This window comes from Centruroides sculpturatus, unplaced genomic scaffold, assembly GCF_000671375.1.
Source record: "Centruroides sculpturatus isolate CEXI.00-Female unplaced genomic scaffold, Cexi_2.0 scaffold64, whole genome shotgun sequence".
Taxonomy (NCBI): Eukaryota; Metazoa; Arthropoda; class Arachnida; order Scorpiones; family Buthidae; genus Centruroides; species Centruroides sculpturatus.
This window is the reverse complement of record NW_019384335.1, coordinates 759,094-776,865: the sequence shown is the minus strand read 5'-3', so window position 1 is coordinate 776,865 and position 17,772 is coordinate 759,094. Positions and strand designations below refer to the sequence as shown.

Genomic DNA, 17,772 nt, shown 5'->3' with positions numbered 1-17,772 from the left:
GCGTTGAATTTTCGTCGATGTTAAGCCTAACGAAGACTATTGTATCGTTAAAAATTATTTTTTTATTTTGTACAAACAAAATAAATTTATTGAAAAATATAAAAACAATAAAAAATTATACTTCAGATGTTAATTTAGTATCAAAAATGTAAAATATTTGAGTAGCCCGAGAAATAGCCGAAGATTGCAGCGCCACAGCACTAGCAAAAATTTAAATTTGCCGACTGGAATGCTTTCAGATAACCAGCTTTCGGGTAAACGACACTCTACTGTATCTATTTTTTTTTTTTTCAAACAAAGCAAACTACAAAGTTCTAGAGAAAGTTGGGATATTTTACAGCCTTTTATGTACACTGCTGTCTCTTACAGCAAATTTATGGTTAGTCACTTCATGTTTGGAAATTCCCAGTACCTAATTGAAACATCTGTTACTTCCTGATCAACTTTTCTTTGAAATAATAAACTAGAATTGTAGTTTAATATATTTCTATGGGAAATAAATGGAGATATTCGATTGGTGTAATGAAAAATAATAATTCTAGGATAATTTAGTTAATTTAGTGCTTTTTCACTTCTTATTTAGACTTCTAAATCATTAGATTACTGTGTGGGTAACTTCTTTGTATGTGAGAAACTCAAAACATAGTAAAAAAGCTTTTGAACAAATTAGAATTTAATTTGGAACGTAGAGAGACATATTCTTCTGACACCTTCCATCTATTGGATTTGGAGAGCAAAATTGGCAGCACCAAATTATTACAGGAAAGTATTGATTCCAATTCTGGTAGTGTGAGTGTTTCCTCTTGGTCAAAGGTTTGTAGTGTGAAAGGATAATTTAATTTTATGGGAAATGATGGAGTTAAAATTCCAGTCACAGTTCCAAATGATGTTTTAAAAATTTTGAGTGTTTTTCAATGGCAACATCATAAACCAAATATGTAAGGAGACAAATAAATTCACTGAATGACACAGCTGAAAACAGTAATAGTTCATCAGGAATAAGTAGAAAGAGCAGAATGCAAGATTGGAAAAAAACAAGCTCAATGGAAATTTACTTATTAGAAGGTATTTTTCTTTTGGTGGGGATTGTAGCTGAAGCTGAGTTTACATTCCTATTTTTCTAGAAATCCAATAATAAATATACCAACATTTTCTGAAATGATAATGAAAGATTGATTTCTTTTATTACAGTAGAGCGTTGTTTATCTGAATCGATTGGGGACTGGGGTTGTTCAGATAATTTATTTTTTGGATAATCGATTATATACGAAAAAATATATTAACCTATTTCATGTTGAAATTTTTCTCCGTTGCGTGTCGCTTTGCGTTGACTTTTTATCGATGTTAAGCCTAACGAAAACTTTTTAAAATAATAATCGTGGCTATTGTATTATTAAAAAATTTTTTTTATTTTGTACAAACAAAATAAATATATTGAAAAAATATAAAACCAAAAAAAAAATATACTTTAGAAGTTGATCTAGTATCAAAAACATTTGATTCAGCACGACACACTGTCCTCAGAAAAACACCACACAAAAGTGCCAGTGCTTCCAGCTGAGACACACACACCAACAAAAAAAATATTGTAGTAGCCCAAGATATAGCCAAAGATTTCAGTACCACAGCACTAGCGAAAATTTAAATTTGCCAACTGGAATGCTTTCGGATAACTGACACTGTACTATATTAAAATTTTTGCACTTTTTCAGCAGTACTAATAAAAATACAGTAGAGTCTCGAAAACTCAGCCTAATGTGGACCGAAGGGTGGCCGAGTTTGTGAAAATGCCGGGTTATTGGAAATGGGGTTTAAAAAAATAAGTACAGTGGAACCCCAGTTAACAAACTTAATCCGTTCCGCGACTCCGTTCGTTAACTGAATTGTTCGTTAACCGAAGCAATTTTTTCCATAGAAATTAATGCAAATGCAGTTAATCCGTTCTAATCTCCAAAATTTTTGTGATTTTATTTGTAATATACAGTAATTTTCTTTGATGAAAATGTAGGAAAACGTAGTATCTATCATTACAGCAACAAACATGTAAACTTTGTTTAATAAAATAGCACTGTACATAACAGTGCTATTTAATTTTTTCTTGCCTGTCACAAAGTTGCAGTTACAGTAGAACCTTGATTATCCTCCCTAATTGGGGACTGGGGTTGGTCGGATAATTGAAAAGTCGGATAACCAAAAAGTATGAAAAAATCCATTATTAGGGTAGTATATTATTATATCCCATGTAATTAGTATATTAGTATATCACTATTAACCTATTTTGCGTTGAATTTTCATCGATGTTAAGCCTAACAAAAATTTTTTAAAATAATAATCGTCGCTATTGTAGCGCCACATCACTAGCGGACATTTGAAATTTGCCAACTAGGACGGTCGGTTAACCGAGGGGNATAAAAACAATAAAAAATTATACTTCAGATGTTAATTTAGTATCAAAAACGTAAAATATTTGAGTAGCCCGAGAAATAGCCGAAGATTGCAGCGCCACAGCACTAGCGAAAATTTAAATTTGCCGACTGGAATGCTTTCGGATAACGGACGTTTCGGATAAACAACGCTCTACTGTAATTATGATAATTAGTTTGTCATAACAAGGAAGGATTAATGATATCAAATTTATACTAATTATCCAGAAATTAATCAGTAATTATTTTAATTCTTCTTATTCTACATGATTCTTAATAGTTGAAAATATCATTTTTAACAATTTATTTCTTTTATAGTTCAGAAAACTGAAATAAAATTTACATTTTTGAAATTAATGAAATTATACTTTCTACTGTTTTAAAAATAATCTTATTATGTATCATCTAAATTTAAATATGATAAAAATTAACCATAAGTAAATTTACCTGTTTTACAGCTTGCAGTTATATCTTTTACAATTTTTGTGTGCATGTTTATTTTTATTAATAATTTTTGTCATTGTCTTACAATTCTGGACAAATAAGAGACTAGACCTGCATTTTATGATACAGTTTGTATCAAAATTGAAAATTTCAAAACGTAAACTATTTTTATCTAAAGATTGGCAGTTGTGGTGCAGAGTATGTCCAATTGCACAAACGAGATTTGGGAAATTGAAGCTTTCGCAGGAAAATTTTCAGTAGAAAAATATTAGCAATAGCTACAACAATGTTATAATAAAATTGAATAGCATCTTGGTTAAGCCTAGAGATATTAACTGGGAAATTTGCCAAATTTAGAGAAACTATGCATTTTAAGTAAAATTGGAGTGTTGTTGTTTATCTTGTTTTTGGTCAGGTCAGTCATTTATGTCTTCCTACTTACATGGTTTTATGCATGCAGAGGGATGAACCATTCTTACTTATAGAATTACAATTTCAATTGTTATGAAAAATTGAGACTGAAACAGCTTTAAAAAGAATTGAAAATAAATCCATTATTTCAAAACTCTTTTTGACATTAATGAGCAGAAATACTTGTTGGCTTGAATTAATGTGAAATCTTTATTTACTTACTCTTCAAATGAAAAATTTGGAAATAAATAAACTGCATTTGAAAGGCTTTTCTCAATTATCTTGATTAAATAGTTCAAAGTTTTATCATTTCATAAACATTATTTTCCTTTATTGTGTTTTTTTTTGTGTATTTACTATAAAATATACTTCAATGTTAATATATTGTTATTTTAAAGTAACAACAAAATGTAGTTGCATTGTCTAAAGAAAATAAATAATAATAGTAATGAAGTTAGTCAAAAACTCTAAAAGCAGTTAACTTTTTGCAAAAAATTGGTAAATTTCTTAAATAATTTTTCAGAAAAAATTGCATGATTATCATTGTTTAAAGAAATTGGTTTTTGGACATCAAAATGTTTGTTGATTAGTTGTTAGGTGCCAACTCCTAGTGACCTGTTGGATTAGGTGTCGCCAAAGTATGTATTCTCTACACTTACGCTGTTTGTGCAAGGACAGACCAGTGACCTCTTTTAATCTATTCATTTGATTCTTTGTTAACTTCTTGTGCCTTCCCTCTGTCTTTCCAAGCACGATTTTTTTTTTCAAGTCCATCATGTGGCTGAAAAAGGCTCATCTCTGCTTTTGAAGCATGGTCTCAAGATATCTCAGGCTTTGATGATTGAGATGTTTATTTTCTTTGCTGTCCACGGTATCCTTGCTTGTCTTCAAACCCAGAGCATAAAAACATCCGATTTCATTTGTTTGTCTTTCTCAATTTGTAGCTTTCACATCTATACATGACAAACAGTAAATGGCTTAAACAATTTCATGAAGGGCTTGAATCATGTAAGAAACCAGGAAGTCCAAGCATTTTGGTAAACTGTTGTAATGATTGGAACAGTTGCCACAATTGTGAAGACCATTGGGTTACATTAAGAGAAGGGCCTATATAATTTTGTCAAAACATCTGCCCATGTCATAAGTTTTGCTCAATGGGTGGACATATGCAGGTGACAGAGACTGCATCTTTTTGAAAGATGCACTATCTATTAACAAGGGCTATCTGAAGTCTGTGATTACTGTGGACAAGACCATTCATCATTGTGATCTAGAAGATAAGCAACAAAAGACAGTCAGTTGTACAGTCTGCCAGTTAATGTTAATGTGATTTTTTTCTTTGACTGGCAAGGAATGGTGTATCAGCATGCAGTACCACAAAGAATGATTGTTAATGCAGAGTACTGTGAGTCAGTATTAAAAAATTTGGTGGAGCTTGTCCATACGAAGCATCTACATCTTCATGCATTGGAATATAAATTACACTTTGACAATGTTTGCCTACAGCACAGAAGCCTTCTTAGCCAGAAAATAAATTGCAACTAATCCATATCCACTATATAGTTTGGATTTGACTTTTCAATATTTTCCTGTTCCAACTCTTAAAAAAATCTATGGTGCCATAAATTCACCCGATGAATTTGATAGAAAGTAAATTTAACAGAAGAGTTTCTAAAAGCAGCAGAGGAAGTTTCTGAAGACCAAGCAGAAAAATGGCTTACTGAATGTCCATGTTCATTGCTTTTGTGGAGTGTATTTCAAAAAGATTAAATTATTTACAGTAAGTCAGATGAGTGTAACCTAACAAAAACTTTTATGTCAAATTTTTTAAACAGCATCTGTATATTTTAAGATCAAAACAATGACTGCTTAGAGAAATTCTGTAATTTATTTTATTTTTAAAATTTTTGTAGTGTTAAAATATTTTTAACTTAAAATTCTTTCTGTTTGATCTTTAGAATTGTAATTTTTTTATTTTATGATATCTGATGACTTGAGAATGAAATAAATGCAAGTGTTTTCAGCAAATGTGAAATATTTATATAATTGCTAGACTTTTTTGTAGTTATTTTAAATATTTTAAGCCAGGTTGAGAGTTGGCATTTTTGTTTTTATCAACATTGACTCTATTGCTTATATACATTATCCACTGTTCGTCACTGACATGTAATTTATTTATGATGTAAGTGAAACGATTTTCATATCAAACACTTTTTTAAATGTTTAAAAGATTGGAACACCGCAATGTTCGAATGATAGAACTGTTTTTATGTATTCAATTCTGATGAGGGCCCCCTAAATGACAACCGAAAAGATTTAAGCAGTAAATTTGTGTTGATTATGTGCTGGAAATTGCATTTAGTTGTCGATTGATTATTTATTTAACATGTAATTTGTTTTGCTAATTTACTAAATAGTAATGCAAAATTCAGTAATGTGTAATGATAGAGGATTATAGCTATGGCTTTTTACTTTATTCAAAAGACAAAAAAATTACAATAATCTGCAATGTTCCATGTGTAGAAATGACTGACAAGTTTCAAAGTTTTAGGTTCATCCAGTTCTGAGATATAATGTAAAATAGGCACACAAACACAATCAATAGAATTTTGTAAAATATATTTTACATTTTTGGACTCATTGCGAGCCAAACTTTCATTGATCACCATACTTCCTATATATTATATTCTATAACAACTGGGAAAGTAAAAATAGTTATGAATTAGTTAAGGAGTTGGATTTGGCATATTTTTTTGTCCACATCAACTTCTTAAAATACATACTAATGCCACAAGCCCTACTTAAAGCTGAAATTGCAAGTAAGAAGTTATAAATATATTTTATTGTGTATATTATATTTACATATAAATCACTTCACATACATTTAAATTATGGCATATTATGAGGAAAGGATAACTTACAAGTTTTGATGTATTAATGATTAAACTTTTTTACTTTTGTGGTTTATAGTCTTGATTTTTGCTTTAATAAATTGTTTTGCCACAGTTTAAGTCAACTGACTATTTCATATAAATATTCAGTGTTACTGCTGTGGTAAAGAAAAATGGTTTTGCTAGATGAACTATGGTTAGTCCATATTTCATTTGAATGTGAATCAGACATTTATAAGATTATTTTTAATTTTAACATTTTTGCTTTTAATGTATGCACAACTTCAAAAAATGGATTAAACATTATATTATAGCTACTAGGGAAAGAATAAATCTATTGTACTCATGAAGTGTGACACATACTATAACCATTAGTAAATTTTTAGATATTGTAGTAAAATAATTGATTTTTAATGAATACCTAAGTGGGTCTAATGATGTGGCCAAGCTTCCATCATTAGACCCACGTCTAACAAGCATTCCGTCAGACATCTTGAAAAACTTGAGATTTATAAAGCCCAAGGGAAAACTTCTTGTACCAATTATAGGGACACCCACTCTATCTACAGCATGGAAATCATTTTATGAAGATAAACTGTAATTTTTACAAGGCATTAATTTTTAATGCGATTCTGTCAATCTTTTCATTTTTATTTTTTTATATCCTTATATCCCTATCTTTTTGTATTCATTCCCTTAAGCGCACATCATTACAAACGCGTGCGCAGTTATTATTTTTTCGTAATTTTTTATTTAAGTTCTATTTCTTTAATGTTCTTTTTACTTTATTATTTAACTGATGAAGATCGTTAAAGACAATCAAATGTTTTTACAATATTAAATTATTTGCTGGAATATTTAAAAAAGGTGATAATCTTGCTTAATACTAAGGATGCACCGATTAATCGGTAAGTAATCGGTAATCGGCCATATCGGCCACTTAGCCGATTAATCGGTATCCGCCATTCCCACCGATTAATCGGTTTCGATAATCGGCCAATTTTACATTTTGGTATTTTTGTTAGAATGTTACGTACAATGCTAGTAATAAAAACTAATAAATTTTTGTTATATATTTATTATTTATTACATGACAATCTGAATATTAAAAAAATTTTACTAATCAAATTATTCTTTTCATCAATACATATTATAAGTATAATATAACGTATAATATAAAGTTTAAACTTTACATAAGAAAAAGTATTGAATAGGTTAAGAAGAAAAATTAAATTTTTATTTGTTTCATAAGTTTAAAGTTTAAATACAAAACAAATATAAAACAAATAAAAATTTAATATTTAAACTGTAAAACCCTTAAATTACAATTTAAGGGTTTTACAGTTTGTTTTTACAATGCAAAAACATGAGAATTTCATCATTTTCAGGGCATAACCTATTTTTTGCCGGCTCATAAATGTTACCTTCAGTGCTGAAAATTTTTTCACTTTCAATGGAAGATGCTGAGGCACTTAAATATTTCATAGCTATTTTGCTCAAATTAGGGATAAATGTAAATATGTTTCTAATTCTTGATCGAAACGTTTGTTCGTCTCTTTCGTTTTTTTTTTTTTTTTTTAAAAACATGCTATTCTTCATTCTTTCGTTTACCAGAAGCTAATTCATCAAATAAATCAGAAAAACTTAGAAATTCACCTCCATCTTGATCACCTCCAGAAGTAGAAGCTTCAGAATTTAATTCTTATTGAGATTTCCTCTAGCATATCCTCTTTTTGAAATTTCATTTTGAATCTAATAAAAATGACAAGCATAAAGACTTGTTTTCTATATATGCTGAAAATCTTTTTTTATTGGATTTTCTAGTTCTTCTGTTGTGGTATTAATGCCACTAAAGGAACTACTGATCTTTGCTTTTGATAAGAATAATTTCAGAGTCTCTATTGTGGGAATTATTGAAGATGAAGTGGCTTCTCGTTTGCTGGCTTTCCACAGTAATTTCTTTGAATGGTTTTACAAGTAGAACAATTTTTTCAACGAGAGACCACTGATATGGGCTCAACGTAGGAATTTTATTATCTATAGCATATGTGACAAGGGCCTTTTGCTGTTCCAACATGTAGTATGTAGAATTCCAGCGAGTAGGAACATCTTGAATTAATTTGTGTTTCTGCAAACCTAACTTTTCTTGCAAATCTTCCAATTTGATTACAGCTACAGCAGAATGATTAAAATGTGTGACAATATTTCTATTAACTGTGATTATAGTTTTCACATCTTGTTTAGAAAATATGCATTCGTTTAGTGTCAGCTGCAGCGTATGTATAAAGCATGATAATGCTTCTAAGTTGCAATTCCTAATTCCAGCTACCAGATTTGCTGCAGAATCTCTTAGTACTAAGAATATCTTATCACTTGTCAACTTATACTGTTCAAGAACAATTTTTAACTGTTCACTGATTCGTGTAGCTGTGTGGGAACCTTCAAAGGAAACAATTTGCAAAACAGCTCTTTCCTGCTGAAAATCATCCTTCAACCAGTGGGCTGTTACACTTAAAAAAGGAGAATTGTTTGTAGTTGCTGTCCAAATATCAGCGGTTAAAGAAATATATTTTGTTTCTGTTAAACACAGAAACACTTCAGCTTTTTAAACAATGTCGAAGTTTCCATGCGTCAACAATTAAGTGTTGAGATTTATTTTAGAAACAAAGGAAGAGATTGTTGATTTTGCGAGGATATTCGATCGTCTCTTGTTTACCTGACCCGAGGGAGATGGAAATACCAGGTGGAGAAAAATGGGTTTTTTCCACATTATAATTAACTGTATAATTAACTCCAGGATCTCACACTATTAATGCAATAAATTATTAACACTAATCGGCCGATTAATCGGTATCGGCCGATAATGCATGGCCGATTAATCGGTAATCGGCCATTTTGCTTATCGGTGCATCCTTACTTAATACCTAAGACTATTTCTTTTTAACTATTTAAGTGCAATAGGTTCTTAATTTAGCAAACTAATTGGGGAAAGGAGTGTCTTTTATTGCCATTAAATCTGTTATATATTTTTAAATTAATTCAATTTATTATTAACTACCTTATAATATACAGGATGTATTTAAAGGTTATAATGTATACATATGAATAAAATATTAAAACGTACTGTAAATTGTGTTATTTATATTCATTGACAAAGTCTTTAAGTGTGCTTTAATTGCAAAAAAAGGTACTGAATTTTTTCTTTGACACAGAAGTTTTTATTTGTTTATTAAATACAGGTCCAATTATATATGATTATTTAGGTAGAATAAAATTGATCCTGTTGTTCACAATCAATCATAATGATAGTAAGCAACTTATTACATTCTTACTTTTCTGCTAAACTTTAGAATTACATAGGTTTCAAGAATTGTGAAATAGTTGGAGAAACTAAAAACATTATGTAAGGCTGATAAAATTGTGACCTATGAAAAGATATGGAGCTATGATTTTTGAAACATTTTACTTAAATACTTAGCTTCTTAGACTATGACATAGTTAAATATTATGTTAATTCTATACTTTTCACTCAATTTGCTACATCTGTTACTTGGATATACAGTAGAGCGTCGTTTATCCGAATCAATTGGGGACTGGGGTGGTTCAGATAACTTATTTTTCGGATAACGAATCATGTACGAAAAAATATATTAATTTATCCCATGTTGAAATTTTTCTCCGTTGCGTGTCGCTTCGCGTTGAATTTTCGTCGATGTTAAGCCTAACGAAGACTATTGTATCGTTAAAAATTATTTTTTTATTTTGTACAAACAAAATAAATTTATTGAAAAATATAAAAACAATAAAAAATTATACTTCAGATGTTAATTTAGTATCAAAAATGTAAAATATTTGAGTAGCCCGAGAAATAGCCGAAGATTGCAGCGCCACAGCACTAGCAAAAATTTAAATTTGCCGACTGGAATGCTTTCAGATAACCAGCTTTCGGGTAAACGACACTCTACTGTATCTATTTTTTTTTTTTCAAACAAAGCAAACTACAAAGTTCTAGAGAAAGTTGGGATATTTTACAGCCTTTTATGTACACTGCTGTCTCTTACAGCAAATTTATGGTTAGTCACTTCATGTTTGGAAATTCCCAGTACCTAATTGAAACATCTGTTACTTCCTGATCAACTTTTCTTTGAAATAATAAACTAGAATTGTAGTTTAATATATTTCTATGGGAAATAAATGGAGATATTCGATTGGTGTAATGAAAAATAATAATTCTAGGATAATTTAGTTAATTTAGTGCTTTTTCACTTCTTATTTAGACTTCTAAATCATTAGATTACTGTGTGGGTAACTTCTTTGTATGTGAGAAACTCAAAACATAGTAAAAAAGCTTTTGAACAAATTAGAATTTAATTTGGAACGTAGAGAGACATATTCTTCTGACACCTTCCATCTATTGGATTTGGAGAGCAAAATTGGCAGCACCAAATTATTACAGGAAAGTATTGATTCCAATTCTGGTAGTGTGAGTGTTTCCTCTTGGTCAAAGGTTTGTAGTGTGAAAGGATAATTTAATTTTATGGGAAATGATGGAGTTAAAATTCCAGTCACAGTTCCAAATGATGTTTTAAAAATTTTGAGTGTTTTTCAATGGCAACATCATAAACCAAATATGTAAGGAGACAAATAAATTCACTGAATGACACAGCTGAAAACAGTAATAGTTCATCAGGAATAAGTAGAAAGAGCAGAATGCAAGATTGGAAAAAAACAAGCTCAATGGAAATTTACTTATTAGAAGGTATTTTTCTTTTGGTGGGGATTGTAGCTGAAGCTGAGTTTACATTCCTATTTTTCTAGAAATCCAATAATAAATATACCAACATTTTCTGAAATGATAATGAAAGATTGATTTCTTTTATTACAGTAGAGCGTTGTTTATCTGAATCGATTGGGGACTGGGGTTGTTCAGATAATTTATTTTTTGGATAATCGATTATATACGAAAAAATATATTAACCTATTTCATGTTGAAATTTTTCTCCGTTGCGTGTCGCTTTGCGTTGACTTTTTATCGATGTTAAGCCTAACGAAAACTTTTTAAAATAATAATCGTGGCTATTGTATTATTAAAAAATTTTTTTTATTTTGTACAAACAAAATAAATATATTGAAAAAATATAAAACCAAAAAAAAAATATACTTTAGAAGTTGATCTAGTATCAAAAACATTTGATTCAGCACGACACACTGTCCTCAGAAAAACACCACACAAAAGTGCCAGTGCTTCCAGCTGAGACACACACACCAACAAAAAAAATATTGTAGTAGCCCAAGATATAGCCAAAGATTTCAGTACCACAGCACTAGCGAAAATTTAAATTTGCCAACTGGAATGCTTTCGGATAACTGACACTGTACTATATTAAAATTTTTGCACTTTTTCAGCAGTACTAATAAAAATACAGTAGAGTCTCGAAAACTCAGCCTAATGTGGACCGAAGGGTGGCCGAGTTTGTGAAAATGCCGGGTTATTGGAAATGGGGTTTAAAAAAATAAGTACAGTGGAACCCCAGTTAACAAACTTAATCCGTTCCGCGACACCGTTCATTAACTGAATTGTTCGTTAACCGAAGCAATTTTTTCCATAGAAATTAATGCAAATGCAGTTAATCCGTTCTAATCTCCAAAATTTTTGTGATTTTATTTGTAATATACGGTAATTTTCTTTGATGAAAATGTAGGAAAACGTAGTATCTATCATTACAGCAACAAACATGTAAACTTTGTTTAATAAAATAGCACTGTACATAACAGTGCTATTTAATTTTTTCTTGCCTGTCACAAAGTTGCAGTTACAGTAGAACCTTGATTATCCTCCCTAATTGGGGACTGGGGTTGGTCGGATAATTGAAAAGTCGGATAACCAAAAAGTATGAAAAAATCCATTATTAGTGTAGTATATTATTATATCCCATGTAATTAGTATATTAGTATATCACTATTAACCTATTTTGCGTTGAATTTTCATCGATGTTAAGCCTAACAAAAATTTTTTAAAATAATAATCGTCGCTATTGTAGCGCCACATCACTAGCGGACATTTGAAATTTGCCAACTAGGACGGTCGGTTAACCGAGGGGTCGGTTGATCGGGGGCGGATAATCGAGGTTCTACTGTAATTCTACTTGTTATGACACTAAGGAACCTATTAAAGTGCTATAAAGCATCACAATTAATAACTGCCCTTATTCCCCATCCTCATATTCTCTAGCAAGTACAAGGATACCATACTGTTAAGCTTTTAGGAGGGCATGAGGTAAACAAAGTGCCTATATACAATGAAAGTTCTTGTTGGCTGGCTGGTGTCCTATCTCTTACACAAAATGATTCAGTATGAGAAGTCTTGCATTCTTCACATGAAAAATACTTAAAATATTTTGTTTTCCCTAAAAACATTTAGAAATGGGTGCAAAAAAATATGTGAAAATATAGTGTACTGCATCTTCAAGACATAAGTGGAAAATTATATTTAAATTTTTGACTGTTGAGTCCATGAACTTAAAAATTATCCTATATAATTATGTAAAAATGGGATTATAATTAAAAAATTAACTTTAATTAGTTAAATTATTTACATTATTAATAATCTAATAAAATTTTAATTGTAGGAAAGGCAGTTATATCTAATGATGGAGCTACAATAATGAAGCAATTAGATATTGTACATCCTGCAGCCAAAACTTTGGTTGATATTGCTAAATCTCAAGATGCTGAGGTGTGTAGTTTATTGGGTATTATCATATTTTATGTTTAATTGTATATAAATGTTTAACATTATAAAGTTGATGTAGAGTGAAACTTCAATTTACAGACACTCACTATATGAGAATTTGAAAAATATTGAAAAATGAAATAATAATAATAATAATAACAGGTCATAAATACTAAAATCTACAGAAAACACATACTCAAAGATATAACACTCACAAATGTCACATCATTCCAGAAACTATATAACACATCACTTCTGGTTGCAAGCTCTTCACACAGACAGATTACTTACACAGACATAATTAAGTAAAAATATAATACACCAAGAGCTTGCAAAGAAACACATTATTAGACATCCACGAACCATACTACAAATAGATTTCACAGACAGTATTAGAAAACAACACGCACAAAATGTACTATGAAAGAGCCATAATCACAGATAAAAAGAATTTACCACAACAGACCAGACATCACACTCATTGACAAACACAACAAAATCACATGCATTATAGACATAACCATTCCAAACACTCACAATATACAAAACACGTGCGCTGAAAAAATTAGCAAGTACAGTACACAGAACTTTCCCGGAAAATAAGGCACCTGTGGAGGATGAATAGGGTGTTTATTGTACCTGTTATCTCCTCTACAGATGTGATACCACACACACTACACAAAAGCCTAGGAACATTACAATTGAATAGAAATACATACATCACACTACAGAAGGCCACTATATTGAATACATGCCATATTGTTAGGAAATTCCTGAATACAGACACTGACACACTTATTTAATTTTAGTTTTGTTCTGGTTCTATTGCCTTGACTCTGGTCCAGCATAGTACACAGCCACCAGTGTCAACCGAGTATATCCCACTAAACCCAAAATAATAATAATAATAATTTATAATTTTATCAAGAAATAAGTTCATTAGATAAAATGCTGGAGAGTGATTGAGTAATTTTTTTCAGGTTGGAGATGGAACAACAACAGTTGTTTTATTAGCTTCCGAGTTCTTAAAACAATGCAAACCATTTGTCGATGAAGGAGTTCATCCTCAAATTATTATTAAAAGTTTTAGGCAAGCATTACAAATGGTATTTCATAATTTTAATTCTAATTTATATTAAATAAATATTTGGTTTATTGAAATGTATAATGTTTTCTTTTTTAAATTTTAGTCTGTCGAAATGATAAATGAAATTTCTGTAAATATACAGCGAGATAATGCAGAGTGAGTATTGTATTACTAATTTTAAGTAATAAATTTGTTTCTAATTGTAAAAAAAAAAAAAAAATATTGTTTAGAGAGCATCGAGCATTACTAGAGAAGTGTGCAATGACTACGCTTAGTTCTAAATTGATTGCTAACCAGAAAAAATTTTTTGCAAAAATGGTAGTTGATGCTGTACTACAGTTAGACGAACTGTTGCCACTTAATATGATAGGTATAAAAAAAGTACAAGGTGGTGCTTTAGAGGTATGTGTCTAATATATATTAAGTTTATGTGAAAATGAAAATTATTTTCAAGTATGCATTATTCATTTCAGGATTCAAAATTAATAACAGGTGTTTCATTTAAGAAGACTTTTTCTTATGCTGGATTTGAAATGCAGCCAAAAAAATATTTAAAACCAAAGATTGCTCTGTTGAATATAGAATTGGAATTAAAAGCCGAAAAAGAAAATGCCGAAGTTCGTGTAGACTCTGTGCAGGTAAAAAGCATATGTAATCTCACTGTAGATTGTTTTATATGCAGTTGAAATTGTTTCTAATAAAATATAAGTTTTGAAAAATATTAAAATTAATTTGAGTAGTCTTTTAAGTTAAAAATATACTTTAAAATATATAAACATTGAATATCAATTAAAAGTTTTAACATTGGAATCAGTGTTAATGTAAAGAAACTTGTATTTCAGATTAAATAAACTGTTTGCAAATGTTGATGTGGAAAAGGATTTATCTGATAGCAATCTCGATAACTAACATTAATTAATAATATCAATGATTTGAAGTTGTTTTGTTTTGTAAATAAACATCTGAATTTTTTTCAAATAAAAATTGAGAAAAACTTAATAGGTATTTTTAATAGAAAAGTCTTAATGATATGCATATACTTAGCTTGTTTTATGAAACAATGCTAAATTTTAATATAAGGAATATTCATATTATCTTGCATTTTAAGGCTGTTGGTTTGCAGTTTAGAAAAGACATTAAAGTTTTAATGCCAACTACCGGAAGTATTGAGCATAACTAAAGAGGTTACAGTCAGCCTTAATTAATATGTTAGATTTTGATTGTGATACATTGTTTGATGATTGAAATAAATGAAAATTTTAATCCAATATTCAGCTTTATTAGACTACATTCTATAAGTTTTTTAATACTGTTGAAAAGATTTAAATAATTATATTTAAAAATCAAAATCATGGTGCAAACAAACAAATATAAAAATAATAAAATTACTAAATACTATTTAACTGGCCAATGAAAAATATGATACTTCGCCTTTTATTGCCTGAACTTTTAGTTTTATGAAACAACTATTTTATATCTTGTTTTATTACTAGAAAAGTTGTATGTTGACAGATAAGTAAGTAAAAAAATAAAAATTAAAATGTTTTAGGACAATTTTTTTTAATTATAGAACCTGTAAGTTCCATTAGGCATTAGAGGTTGATTGGTTTTTGAAGACCATTTTTGCTTCATAACGGAAAAATATATTATTGTTTTATGTAAAGAATACATATTAATAGAAATTGACAATTTAAATGCATAATTATCAAAGTTGTATTGAAAAAATTATCAAATTAATAAAAATAATAAATTTTTAAAAATAATTAAATGTAAAAGAGAACTTCAGTACATCTTTTTGGTCTTATATTTTACATATGGAATAAATCAAAAAAGCAATTTTGTTTGATTTACACAAAGGAAAACTTTATAAATAATGTGCAACTGGAATGTGGTTTTGATTCTATATGCTTATTGGCACAATGCTTACATTGATGCTTGTTAGAAACAAATTTGGGCCATTGTTTTCCTCAATTCTGTAATCTGATTTCAATATTTACCGTAAGCAATGATAAGAAAAAATTTAGCAATGGATTCCTTGTTTGATCTAATAAGTTTTGTGTTTGCTATCATCTATTCAAAGATGCTTCTTTTCCTTTTGTCAATAAACCCTAAGTTACTTGTCTTTTGAGATGCAAAATAAACTTTCAAAATGAAATAGTTATGCATTATAATTATGAAATTTCCATTATGAATTAGTGATGATAACTTTCAACAGTACTTCCATCAAGACCAAATTTTTTTTCTACAATTGATTTTTTTTTTTTTAAATGATTAATTTATATATATAAAAATGTTAAGAAAATTGTTAGATTTGAAAGGAAAAAGTACAGAAAAACAAATGCTAACATTTACAAAATTATATCTCTTAGGCTTTATGGGTCCAAGTCCCAATAGAATTTTTACCTCAGCTTAAATATCATTAATTATAGTATTTTATATACCAACTACAATCATAATTGTAGTTGGTATATAAAATAATCATGTAATAATTTTATTCTGATTTCTAAATATTAAGATAAAATAATTTTTTGAATTTATAATTAAGAATAGTACATTTTTTTTCTACTTTCTAGGAATATCAGAATATTGTTGATGCAGAATGGAATATTTTATATGAAAAATTAAGAAAGATTCATGAAGCTGGTGCTAAGGTAGTTTTATCAAAGTTACCTATTGGTGATGTAGCAACCCAATACTTTGCTGATAGGTAAAAAATTTTTTAAATTTAAAATTAAACAAATACTTTTTTGTAATTATTTAGTTATAGCACAATTATTATTGGAAAAAATCCTTTTAAAGTGTCATTTTAATTTTTAACAAATATTTTACATTACTGTCTTCATGTACAAAAATTTTATAAACATTAGATTCTAGGACTATATAAAAGAAAACAAAAATAGGTAAATAACAAATATTAGTTATTCAGCCATAAAAAAAACAAATTTTCTAAGTACTTAATAATAATGGTGTATTCAAATTCTTAAATGATTTGCCTTTTTTTTTTTTTTAATACAAATAGAATAACCAACAACACACAACACGGGTGTAGTAAACAACATACCCTATGAATTGATGACTGGTGTGCAATGAAAAAAAAACGAGAGGAAATTCATCACTAACATTTTCGAACTCAATTCCATTTAACACAAATTTCTTTTAACATTTGAAGAAAAACTTGGGAGTTTGAAAACATTAGTGGCAAACTTTCTCTGTTTTTTTTTTTTTTTTCTTTGTTGCACATTGGTGATGTAGCAACCCAATACTTTGCTGATAGGTAAAAAAATTTTTAAACTTAAAATTAAACAAATACTTTTTCGTAATTATTTAGTTACAGCACAATTATTATTGGAAAAAATCCAATTGGTTTCATAGGGCCAATTACAGAGACAATGTTTAGAGGCCGACGGCGGTTTACAGATCAGGTAGCCCGCTGTTCAGAAAAATTTCATTGCAGAGATGGCGTTTCTTGCCTGCCACAATGTGGACAGGATTAGAAACAAGTTATTTGACCTACTTTCTAGACTCACTGGAAAAGTTTAGATAAAAACATAAAAACAGATATCGTTCCTTTGATAAATGTTGTAAACGGTATGAATCGACAAAATTATTAATTAATTAATTGCTTGGCGCAAAAACAACAAAATTAAATACTTTAAATTTGTTTTAAATGTTCCAATTTCGACATTCAAATGGGTGAAGACTTAAAACTTCAATTTAATTTAAATCAGATGCATTTATTTACAATTCGAGTATCGTGTCGGTTATAAAACGTTAATGCATTTC

At 29.2% G+C, this 17,772-nt stretch overlaps 1 protein-coding gene across 1 annotated transcript in view; it reads left to right on the top strand.

The window, feature by feature from the left end:
• LOC111631573 (T-complex protein 1 subunit eta-like) overlaps positions 1–17,772 on the top strand; it is a 64,759-nt gene that overhangs the window by 13,327 nt on the left and 33,660 nt on the right. Inside the window, exons 3-8 of the mRNA XM_023375842.1 lie at positions 12,799–12,905; positions 13,883–14,008; positions 14,093–14,145; positions 14,220–14,391; positions 14,463–14,627; positions 16,563–16,696. Coding sequence (XP_023231610.1) covers positions 12,799–12,905; positions 13,883–14,008; positions 14,093–14,145; positions 14,220–14,391; positions 14,463–14,627; positions 16,563–16,696 — 757 coding nt within the window. The remainder of the gene's footprint in view (positions 1–12,798; positions 12,906–13,882; positions 14,009–14,092; positions 14,146–14,219; positions 14,392–14,462; positions 14,628–16,562; positions 16,697–17,772) is intronic.